Raw genomic sequence first — 12,575 nt, 5'->3', positions numbered from 1 at the left:
AATTGCTAAGAATTTAAAATGCCCATTCATTTTGTTTGTATGCGCACGTATGTATGCAGTGAGCATTTTATTTGTGACAAAAAGTTGTATAGGACTTTTTTCCCTACAGCAAATTTGAGTAATTATTCATAGCAGATACAAGTAGATGTTAGAAAGTTACATAGGGTTTTATCCTACTCCCATATAAGTCAATGTAAAAACTCCTATTGACTTATATGGGAGCAGGATAAAACTCATAAAGAATATGGGAAATAGAAAATTAGGTTTGATTGTACAAACGCCTACTCTGATAAATATTTCCCACTCACTCAGATAGCTCCATTGACTTCAGTGAGGCTGTTTGTATGAGAGAGGATTGTTCACGTGTAATACCAGAGACAGACTAAGTCCTTGGGGTGAAATCCTGGCCCACTAAAGTGAATAGAAGTGTTGCCATTGACTTCCGTGGGGCCAGGTTTTCATCCCTGTCTCAGGGCTCAATTCTGCTCCCATTCAAGTAAAATCATCAAAGTCCTATTGTCTCCAGTGTGGGTAGGATGATGCATAAGGGATAGCTTAACTAATGGAGGGCAGTTGATAGGACTTATTGGACTGATTTAACATTTTTTTTGTCCTCACTTAAATCCTTTGGAACATGAGTATATGGTAGAAAATAAAACGTTCACAAGGAGTATTAGCATGATACTAGTTTTACTTTCAAGAATTAAAGTGATCTAGGAATTTAATAACCCAGAATACCAATGGTAAGTGTGAATGCCTCACTGGAAAATGATGGGGAAAGATTCACTAAAGGTAGCATTATTCTAATGAAAATAAGAATAAATTATTACAGGCAGAGCTGGTAGTCTAACACTTCCCATTTATAAGAGCCTGTTTTCAATGGCTTATAATTTTTTTGCCAAAACCTTACCTGTTTGGGCTGAAATTTTCTATGCTGGATTTTTGCTTCTGGCTGATTTCTTGTAATGTCTATTGCCTTCTCATTGTCAGAAAATGCAGGTTATTCCTGTTACAGTCTTACCTGGATAAGCTTTATTTCATTCTTTTAAAAGTTAATGTTCCTTCCTCCTATATAATGAGTGATTTTATTCTGAATGGTATTTTTAATGCTAAAAATTAGTTTAAGTACCTAGCAAGTGCGACTTGTACACTAAGGCCCCAGCTCCATAATTGTCGGTGCCTAATTGCAGGCTTAGGGCCTTTAAAACACTTTTTTCTCCATACAGCTTTAATAAGAAAAGCATTTCTATGTCACCTCATGAGAGTGGATTGATTGAGACCATAAATGCAAAATTCAACAGTTGTTCTAAATCATAGTTGATCAAGATTTAATTATTTTTATAAAGCAATCACTAAATCATGTTGGTGATGTAATAAAACTTCCCATCAGGGATAGTCACATAAGTACAGATGTAGCAAAACAAATATACTTGCATTCAGGTGTGTACGCATTCATAGTTGCCAATTTTACTATATAGATCAGGGGTAGGCAATCTATGGCACACGTGCCAAAGGCGGCAGCACAAGCTGATTTTCAGTGGCACTCACACTGCCCGGGTCCTGGCCACTGGTCCGGGGGGCTCTGCATTTTAATTTAATTTTAAATGAAGCTTCTTAACATTTTAAAAACCTTATTTACTTTACATACAACAATAGTTTAGTTATATATTATAGACTTGAAGAAAGAGACCTTCTAACAATGTTTAAATGTATTACTCGCATGCGAAACCTTAAATTAGAGTGAATATTTGAAGACTCGGCACACCACTTCTGAAAGGTTGCCGACCCCTGATATAGATAATCTTATCTTAGATTATCTGCAGTTTTCCCATTTACTTCCCTATACTTACTACAGGAACTATCGTGAACGCTTCCATTTAATTATCTAAGGTTTTCTTCGAGGGAATTGTCAGGTTTTTAAAGTGGACCACTATATTCTGTGGGTGCGCGCATGCTCACAGCAGGTACACATGCACATATACACAGATTTACTATATGGTTAATAGATGCGAAAATCCTCAACAATTTAGTTTCTTAAAAAAGACTCGGTCAGTAGGTTCTCTAGACAAATGTTTATGACAATTCTTTTCCCCTTAACATTTCTGAGTCAATGTAGTGCTCAAGAAAGAGGCACTAATATCCGTTGCTTAAGCCAGGCATCATTCTGGAGAACAGCGTCTTGCACAAGCACCACAACAGCTGCTCAGGTTTGTCCACAGATAGATGTTCATACAAGCCAGCTTGCTTTCACCTCCTGGTTGCAGAAATGCGAGTTGCCTTTCCTCTGGTCCTGCTGCTGGAGTGTGGAGGCAACTCGTGGCCTAGTTTTCCCACTCTGCCTTCCCCTCCATTGGCAGCATGGGGCTGTGTACATATCATATAGCCAGCCTTGGCAGGCAACTGGCTTGCTTCCCCACCCAGCTCTCAATGCAGCTGAATCCTGACCTGCTATGCCACTCCTAGGCTTTTCTCAAGCAGAGACTCCCAATTGTGAACAATCATGTCAAACTGTGCAGAGATTTTGTGATAAATGTGAATGGGAACTTGCTTGTGAGTAGCACATTTAAGGTGTAACCTCTCACGGGATATGTGGGGTTACTGAAAGCAGGAGTATCACTAGTGCTTAGACATGTGGGATGAAATCCCGGCCCCCAGTAAAGTCAATGGGTTCAGGATTTCAACCGTGGAGTTTCTTTATTTAAAGTTAAAATATGACTGTGTTCAAATAGGACTTTAAAAGCTTTATATTCACTTTTGTTTTCTTTAACTGAATTACAGTGCACAATATCTAGATGCTACTTATAACTAGTATATAAGTCGCTGGGTTGGTGGCAGTAGAGAATCACTGGGATGATGGATTTTAATAATAAAATCCCAAAGTACTAGATTTTGGATTACATGGTGTTTAGTGTTATAGCTGAGGGGCAAAAAATCCAAGGAGCCTAAGTTGTTAGGATATTAGGCTAGGAAAAGTTATTCTGCCTATGCTTTTTAGTATTCTCTTTTCTTCTCTGCCTTTCTTAATGCAAAAATGTTTCCTTGAGGCATATCCATAAAAAGACAATATTAGGAACCTTGCACAATATCCCCTAAAAATAGGAAACAAGAATCTAGGGCTATCTGAAGTCATTTAACTCAAATAAATGAGTGAGTGAAAAGGAAAGCAAACCCAGAACTAGTTACTTTACCACCATGTAAGGTTAGATATTCAGAAGATCCTAGGTCAGTCGTTTTTGGCGGACTAGTCTGTGTATTGCATTCTGTACTGTGCTCACTCAAAAACTAACTGAAGATCTGTGTATCTGGCCATGCACAGTCAGGAAGGATTTGTTTTCCGCAGAGTCCTGAGACGGATATCTATTGTGTGGTCGCACAGCTTAGTTACCTTACTCCTAAAACTTGAGCACACAAATTTCACTCAAACACAAACAGCAGGATGCCCTGTGCGGAGGGGGAAAGGAAACTTTGCAGGTAATCTGCCTTCCCTGGGCTTTATGAATATTGTGTGCCCTGATAAGAGAGGGTTATAGAAATGAGCCAGATTTCAGCTGCCTATGGGCATTGGCATGCACACACATACAAGAAGACTTACTATGTATTGTAAGTTACTCACTATGTATTTTGTTCCTAGCATTGAAGAGTGACACCAGAAATTTTTGGTAATATCTACCATTAAAATGTATTTACTGTACCAAATGGGATGATACTGTTAGGCAAAATGACCACACATAAAATTTGTGCTCCAAGGTAGCGTCTTTGGGGCTGATTCAGCGAAAAAAAAATCTGGCTGCTTCATGGTGAGAATCTACAAAGCATAAATAGCATTACACCAGGCTGTGAGGCACAGGATTCAGAATTATTGTATGCTGAATTAGATCATTATTTTAGTATACTCTGTCTCTGACATGCACTTTGCTTGTTTTCCCGCTAAAAGTAATTTATATTGCAGCATACTGTTGTACCACTGTAGTAATAAGAAAATACTATTGACAAGTGTGATAGATGCAGCTAGCACTTAGTGAGTGCAGAAGAGTTAAACTGATTGCATTTTTACACTCTGCGCATTTTTCTGTTTATTGTTTGTGTCCTGCTGTTAGGAAAACAGGTTGGTTGCATAGTAAATCTCTAATCAACACTAGAAAAGAACAAAGAGAACACAGTCATTTGTTATGAATATTTCAGGAGTGGGGTCAGCCAGAGGGTGTTTGGGGAGATTTCTTCTTCTCCTTGTTAATATGCTTATAGCTAGCCAAGAATTTGAAAGGATGGCAAAGCCACACCCATTAAAATAACCTGAAAACAAGGATGAAATATACGTATCTGTCTTAGTTATAGCTATATTGCTTATCACCATAGTATCTAAGCAATGAGGCCTGTAAAGTATATATTCCCTCATGAAACCTGAAGACCAAACTATCAAAGAAGTACTGGTGTGCAGGATCAGCTGCTCATTCTGTGCCTCTTACTCTTCAGGCTGAGTACTCCATTGCTCCCTTCTTCTCCCAAATTAAAACTCACTTTGGTTTGGAACAGTCCACAAGTGGACCTCTAGCGCACGTTGAATAACCTATATGAACACTACATTGTATGTGAAACAAAATCACTGCACTATAAGCCAGAAAATCGGTGGCCTCCCAAGCTCAGACCCATGGGGTTGGGTGGGCTTGAGAGCCCAAGCTGCAACATCCACACTATTGTTTTCAGTGTGCTAGCTCAAGCTGAGCTAGCGCAAGCTTGCTTCCAGCTGTAATATGGACATAGGCTATGTAGCAGTACCATGTGCCTTCCAGGGAAACAGCTAGTTGCTCTGCTAGCTCTGGTTCTCCTTCCCCTCCAGGAAGAACATCTGTCAGCTCTCTGCTGGGCCTGAGGCACTAGTTCTTTTCCAAAATGGGCTGGGAAGCTTTCTGTACCAGCCAGGACATTGGCTTGGGCATGGTCCCTTATGGGGGGTGGAGAGAGTGGTTTAAAACCCTGAGACTGCCCAAACTAAACTAAGACTCCTGATAGATGTGCAGTGTAATGAAAATTTCATCAGAGTTCATGACTGTTCAGATTCTTAAATATGAATCTTTGCTTTTCTACCATAGTAACTAGGTTAGTTACAAACTTAAGGGGCATGTTTTACAAAATATAAAAGGGTAACTCAGCACAAGACTGATGACAAAAGACAAAACTGAGGCAGCTTCCTAAGACTGGCCAGCATTTCTGAGTCCAACCATACAGGAGTTTCCTGCAAAACCACAGTTATCAGTCAACCCAACTCAAACCTTCTTAATCATTCCTTGCAGGATGGGCTTTAAGACCTGTAGTTAAACAAAGTTACTACTTGTTTTTATGGTAACAAAAGAAAAAGGTGTATAGTAATTTGGAGGTTTTTTAGGTCAGTCAGTCTATTACCTGTGTAACTACTCATTCTACATTCAGCAGTAGATTACAGCTGAGTGTTGTATGAATCATTAGCAGATTTGATTTTAGCCAGTAACACAGATCCCAGACCTCTTTTCTTTAGAATTATTTTAAAACTTCTTTTCCATTGATTTTTTTTAAAAGCCCAATTCTGCTCTCATTTCAGTCAGTAAAAAAATTCTCATGAACGTTCTTATAGCGGGCTCAGGCATTATGGGAAGCCTGAAAATAAGTCTAATTTTGAAATATGCAGGAGAACCTTAGAGTTATAAACCCCTCAGGAATGGAGGCTGTTCGTAACTCTGAAATGCTCATAACTCGTAAAATGTTCTTTCAAAAGTTGACAACTGAACATTGACTTAATACAGCTTTGAAACTTTACTATGCTGAAGAAAAATGCTGCTTTTAAACCATCTTAATTTAAATAAAACAAACAGAGAAACAGTTTCCTACCTTGTCAAATCCATTTTTAAAGGTTCCTTTTATTTTTTTAATAGTTTACATTTAACACAGCACTGTGCTGTATTTGCTTTTTTCTTTTTGTCTCTGCTGCCTGACTGCACACTTTTGATCCAAATGGAGTGTATGGATGACTGATCAGTTCGTAACTCTGGTATTTGTAACTCTGAAGTTCTACTGTAGTCTTATTAGTCATTTGTGTGTTTTATTTTTATCTTTACTCTGACTGAAAAGGCTGCTCTTAATACCTTAGGGACAAACCTGTTCCTGTGTACCAGGCATGGAATTGCACTGTCCTGAGGAGATCTTTGAGGCTGGGGATGGCATTTACAGTAGCCTGTGTAAGGCACAGCTGTGTTCCCCCAAAGCCTCCTGCATCTTGAGGTGCAGAATTTCCCCTGCCAGAACTGCAGCATGCAAGGGATGCAAACCTCCTTCTCTTGTATGAGGTTTTGGGATATTTTGTAGACAGATAATGGGGCTCCACACCGTTTCTCATTTTTGTGTGTGGGTGCATGTGCATCAAGACCATCAGTAGTGCGTGAGTCCTGACTTGGCTCTCCAAGTAAAGCACTCCTTTCCCGTGAAGCACAGCACCATCCGTTTTGCTGTGTTCTCTTCTCTTTGTGTGGGGCAGGAAGGATTTTCCCTTTAGGATGTAATTACTGATATAAGCTTCCCATAGTGCACTCTTCTGCCCACAGGTTCTTTCCCGGCCCCCTCCACCTGCAAAATTACTTGTGATTTAGTGATACACCATTCTATTATAGTAGTGAAGCCTATGCCAGCATTTCCATTATAACCATTTTTTCAGGTTTATAACTCAGCAGTAAAAATCTATTCTTCCAATTTGAAACTTGGCAGATAAAGCCTCGAAGCTATTTTTTTTCCTGCAAACCCGCCCCCCTCACTACAAAAAATAAACAAAAATTACTTTTTTTAAATCCAAAGGATCAAGGAACCATCTGTTCTATTTGAAGCAGGTGAATAAATGTATTAATTGTTGTTAAAATGCTCCTCATTAAATATATAGATCACTCTTCCAAATTTAAACCCAGTGAATGATGATCAAAATTATTGAAAAGTTTTTGTTGTTGATTTTGGATTCTACCTGATAATTGTTGATTTCACCCTAAAAACAGTTTTTTTCTAAAATATACTTTCTGTGCTGTGCTGGTTATGTTTCTTTTCAAGATGAGTGTAGTGGAAGAGGAACATGACCTTGTTCTCTCTTTTCATTTTTGAGAGCTATATTAAGTCTTAAGAAAAGATAAAATTTAATCCTTTGTATAGAGCAGAAGCTAATTCGAAATAGTAGTGTCCTAAATGGTACAGTATTCTGTAACCCAAGCCAGGCATAGCTACTAGGAAATACACATGGGCAGTAGACAGAAGCGTGTTTAAGAACTTGAGTATCTAGCACATAGCAAGGAGGTAGAAAATCTCAACGAAGGCCTTCCATAATTTATCCTGTAAAAACCAATGATCCCATCCTATGTTCTTTGGATCTCCATGTTCCCATTTGACTCAGTGGAAGGATGTGGTGAAAAAGAAATGCAGGATTAGGTTCCACTTTGGTTTCTCCTTGCTTTTCATGTTTCCCCTTGTGGCAAGTCAATGAGGAGTGAAATCAGCATTGCAGTCACCAGAGAAAGTCATTTCTAATCTGGCCAAATAACACTCAAAATGCACTGCCAGGGTTTTATTTTTTCAGCTAGAGGCTAGACTCACAAAAGACTTAGGTGCCTACCTACCACTTTCGGTGCCTGAATCCCAGAATCGGGCACCACTGGGATTCACAAAAAAAAAAACCTCAGCTGCTGCTGCTGAACTCTGTAGGTGCCAAAACTTGCTCAGCACTGAAATTTTTGGGGTAAAAGTTCAGTAGGTGCCTGTGTTTCTACCTCTGCACATATGCACTGCAGTCCCACACCTAAGCCCCAGAACAATGCACAGACTGGGGATCCTCTCCCTAATTCCCCTGTGGGACCCGACCGAGTAACCATGCTCAGAACTCACCTACTGAATTGGGCCCTTCAGACAAGCTAACAGAAAATGAGACTCAGGATGACATCCCTCATAACTTTTAGCCTGGTGGTTAGGATACACACCTGAGATGTTGGAGACCTCTGATTCCAGTCCCCACTCTGCCTGAGGGGGAAAAGGAATTTGAACGGGGATCTGCAACTTCACAGGTGAGTGCCCTAACCACTGGGCCATGGGATATTCTAATGAGGTGCCCCCTCAGGTTCTCCTGTTAAAGCTCTTCCACTGTAGATAAATAATGAGGAAAAAATGAGGTGGGGAAATGAGAGAGAGAGAGAGAGAGAGAGAGAGAGAGAATGACTATATAATTTGGTGGTTGGAGCACTCACCAGTGAGGTGGGGCACCTGGTATCCAATCCCCCTGATCCTCTGACTTCAGTTTGATTTATAGGTACGTTCGTTAAAGGAAGTAAATGTTGTTCTGTTTGCATAATCTGGTAACTTTCCAGAACAGACTTTGTGGCTGTAGCATGACACAGAAATTAATATATTTTTATTTAAAAAAAAAATTATTGGCCATCTTATATCTGGGTAAAATTCTAACTATTAGCAGAAGTAAAACACTTTGAAATATGGTGTATATTTTCCTAACTCTGAAGAATACAATGGTCAAAGTCCATATTTTCTAGTTAAGATGCACTAGTGTTAGTTAATATTTACTGAAAGCGTGATCATATTCCATTTTTCTCTACCAGGAACATACGTGCCTTTTACATAGACCCTTGATTACTGACTTGATTTATATGTAGGCATTTCTGTGGCACTCATCATGATAATAGCTGAGTGCCTTATGCCCTTATCCATACTGGCTTTTTCAAAATTTGTATTTTAAATTCACAGTGGGGATTAAAACTGAAAGGGCTTGTCTACATGGGGATTTAATGCGCTGCAAACCAGGCGGTAAATATGCAGTGCACTAGTTTGCCTTGCGCTAACTGGCTACGTGGACCCAGCTACTGCACATTAAAAGTTCATTTGTGTGTTTTGATGAACTACCATTTGAAATATAATGGCTAGTTACCGTTCTGTAGAGTCACACCCCAGCTTGCCATCCACTAAGGCTCTACGAAGACAAGCATTGAGATTATATTGTTACTTCAAGACCGTTATTTTACTATTTGCTTTTCCTTCCTACTCACTTACTATAGAGGCATGTTCATATGAAACAGAACAATCAAGAAGAGCTTCTTCAAACAGAAATATCCATATTATATGTGTAAATATACATCTATACTGTGTAACGTTTGCATTTGTCTATAGGCACAGAAGCGGAAATCCAACGAATCTGTAGACACAGAACTCTGTCTTAATGAGGTAAGAATGTGGATCCTATTACAGTAGCACTTTATTTTTCATAATACAAATATCAATCTGAAATGTAATAATCCAGGACCCAATCCTGGACTCTTTCCTCAGACAAAATTCCCATCAATATGCTCATGGCTGGGTACCAAGTTATCATAATAAAGGAGGTTTTGCCTGAGTCAGGAGCTCGGGATTGGGCCCAAAGTGTTTGCTACCCTGGGACCATGCGTTGGTGAGATAATTACATTTTAATTCCCACATAGTTGTTGGGATTCCCTCCGAGACCTCTTTCCACTCGGCTTCCCAAGAACTGATTTTGCAGGTCAAATAGTAATTAGTGTTGCACCTAGGAAGTGTAATTAGCTAGTAATCTGCAGGAACATGTAATCATATGGCATTTACCAAGTCCCAGAAATAAAGCAGATTTCATTTTATGGCTGACAGAATACTGATTTAGGATAAATGAAATGACAGTTATATAATACATTAGGAGCTAGACTGACAGCCCCTGGAGACTTGGAACCTTTCCCTATGCTGTTCCACCAGCCTCCTTCAAACCTGACCAATAAGGACCATCCCTAGAGGTGGAAGATTGACTCTCATGGAAACTAAACTAAACTGTAACCTTTCTGCTGGCCCAGGGGTTAAAGAATACTCCTTGTGTACTGTCCCCTGCGTACCTGCACATGACCTGCCAATCTGCCCCTAATATTATCCTGTTGTTTTACTGTGTGTAATGTACAGCTGCATAAGATACTGCTTTACTGTATGTAGCATTAGTACATGAAAACACAGGGTATATAACAATCCAGCAACTGGGAAAAGAAACTAAATGGACATTGCTCCAGTTGCTAGGGCAACCCATAAGCCTACTCTGACGGTGGTTCCAGTCTTACCTATAGGGATCCAGCAATCAGGGGCAGCTCTAGACACCAGCAAAACAAGCTGGTGCCTAGGGCGGCAAAATCTAGGGGGCGGCAAAAGGCTGGGGCCCCAGCTCATCCTGCCGCTGCGCGCCGCGCCGTCAGCGCTCAGCGGGTCCAGCAGCGAGCGCAGCCGCGACCCGGACTCTCTGCAGCAGTGCCCGGAGCCCCGCGGTCGGCGGCGCTCGCCGCGCGCGATTGCTGGGGCGCAAAAGGTAGAGCCGCCCCTGCCAGCAATACTTTGTTTTCAAACAATCCTTGCTGTTGGCTACCCAAGACAGACTTCATAGTAAGTCCTGCATCTGCTTTTTAAAAATGAATTTCCATGTTGAACACAGATCTCTTTAAAATATTGCTTGATTTTAGAAGGTTAGATCTTCCAATTGGGTCATCTCTCAAAGTATGTCATTTTTTATTTATTCTTTTTTTCCCCCACCTGATTACTTTGATGGTGTCCTTTAAAAGTGTTTTGATAGTTACAATCAAATTGTATTTTAATACCACTGTCATTTTGACATCCTGTTTTATCCTTCTCATATACTTAAATTCATAGTGGTGAAATACATGAAATTGGAGGGAGAGAAACTGACTGGATGAATTTTATTAAGTGCATCTAAATATATTAAAGTATAATGAAAATGCTTAACAGTGACCAAGGAAAGTGTTGTCTCTTGCAGAATGCTATTGGGAAGGACAACACAGTCAGAGTCTCCACCAGTCACATATCGTCAGAGAATTCATCTGCTCTTCCTACAAGCTTCAGTCTAAGCACACTGCTCATATTGATGACAATTGCACTCTCAATCTCTTTGTTCTTAAGTTCATCAGAAACCTTGTAGCTGCATTACAAAAGGACACGTTAAAAAAAAAAATCTGTTCCCTGTCCTCTGTTGTTTATCTGAAATTCCAGTTCTAGGAGCTAAGTTGAAGCACTCTGCTAAAACAGTTTCATTCAACTGGAATTTTTCTTTCTTTTTCTTTTTCCTTTTTTTTTTTTAAAGCTTCTTGTGATATTTAGGGGCTTTGTGAGATATTTGATGCAGTGGTACATTCCAAACCCAAAAGGCTTTTGGGCATGCAGTGTTTTAAAGAGACAGTATGTAAATTTGCCTGTAAAGCAATCTGTTTGGATTTTTTATTATTATTTCAATTCTGGCCTTTACCTGAGAAGGAAGATGTCAGTTTTCTTAAGATCCTATTTATCTCATATAATGATTTTGATTTTAAAATTAAATGAACATCAGACTAACGAGGATGCCAGGCTTTTGTCTCATGGTGAATGTTCTCCCAGAGAGTGGACTTCATGAAATGTCTTCATTTGATAGATTGCTACTGATGTTTAACTCTTTCAATGTATTAGCATTCTCCTCTTTAAATGTTTATGTAACGTAAGTGGTTCTGCATTCCCTGCTGAGAAGCCATTATAAGTCACATACAGATGTAATGTACATCTTTTAGTTAAAATCTCATAAAAAACAGAGTGTGATAAACTTTTACTTTTACTAGTACTTCTAAATTTTACTTACATTTAGCCTTAACAAGAGGTGAAAATTCCTTAAATTAACAAGAAGCAATCATTGCGAACACTTCATAATGCTAAATTTATTTAAATTTACAAGGATATACATCATAGAAACAAATTTTGCTAAAGAGTTTAAATTGTACAATTGTTGGTCTTCTATACTTCTATTGTAATAATACAGTCTAGTTATTTTACTGTTGGTTTAATAAAAATGACATGCAATTTATTTCATCTACTAAAACGCATTATCTGCTTATATTTACATAGTATATCAACTCTAAAAGTTAAAGGAGCTTTATGCCTTAGCTCTCCGATCACACCATTATAGACTGAAAGTAGGACATAAAGCAGAAATGTGAAATTTAAATTGTGTATCATTTCTTATACTGCTAAAATCAACATGTAAAGGGATCATTGCTTCAGTTATGGGTACAGTCATGCAACCCTCATCTATGTAAGTAGTTTTTACTCACACTAGTACTCCCACTCCAGCCCATGGGACTGCTGATATGAGTAAGGGTTTGCGAGATGGGGCCCATAAATGGTTTAATGGCAGTATTGCCAATGCACATGATTTAAACACTTTTGTTTTCATTTGGTGACACCAACATCCTATGCTGAATCATGATGATTTTCTGCAATATCTAGAAGGGATTTTTTAAAGCTTTAAATGTCATCAGATAGGCAGCATGTCTCCTAAGGGCTGTCTGTATACCTGACTGTAGTGGCTTGGTGACTGTTACAAGCAGTTATATCTAAATGATCAACTGTAATCTGGTTTTGTTTTTACTGAAAGTAAACAATCACTTTGCTAGGTGTAGAGTTCATCACTCTGAATTTATAGTTTTACACTGAAACCTACATGATGTGTTCAGGTTTGGTTGAAATGTCCAGATCAGATATTTGCAATA

General features: G+C 39.1%; 1 protein-coding gene across 2 annotated transcripts in view; it reads left to right on the top strand.

The window, feature by feature from the left end:
• Positions 1-11,890, top strand: part of GFRA1 (GDNF family receptor alpha 1) — a 181,676-nt gene extending 169,786 nt beyond the window's left edge. For both annotated transcript variants that reach the window (XM_039547316.1, XM_039547317.1), the window contains 2 exons: positions 9,175-9,228; positions 10,820-11,890. In XM_039547316.1, the coding sequence (XP_039403250.1) occupies positions 9,175-9,228; positions 10,820-10,981 (216 nt within the window). In that variant the 3' untranslated portion in view covers positions 10,982-11,890. The remainder of the gene's footprint in view (positions 1-9,174; positions 9,229-10,819) is intronic.
• Positions 11,891-12,575: the final 685 nt, after the last annotated feature.

The sequence above is a fragment of the Mauremys reevesii genome, linkage group 7 (assembly GCF_016161935.1).
Source record: "Mauremys reevesii isolate NIE-2019 linkage group 7, ASM1616193v1, whole genome shotgun sequence".
Lineage (NCBI taxonomy): Eukaryota > Metazoa > Chordata > Testudines > Geoemydidae > Mauremys > Mauremys reevesii.
Note: the sequence above shows the minus strand (reverse complement) of the source record. Positions and strands in the feature narration are given on the sequence as shown.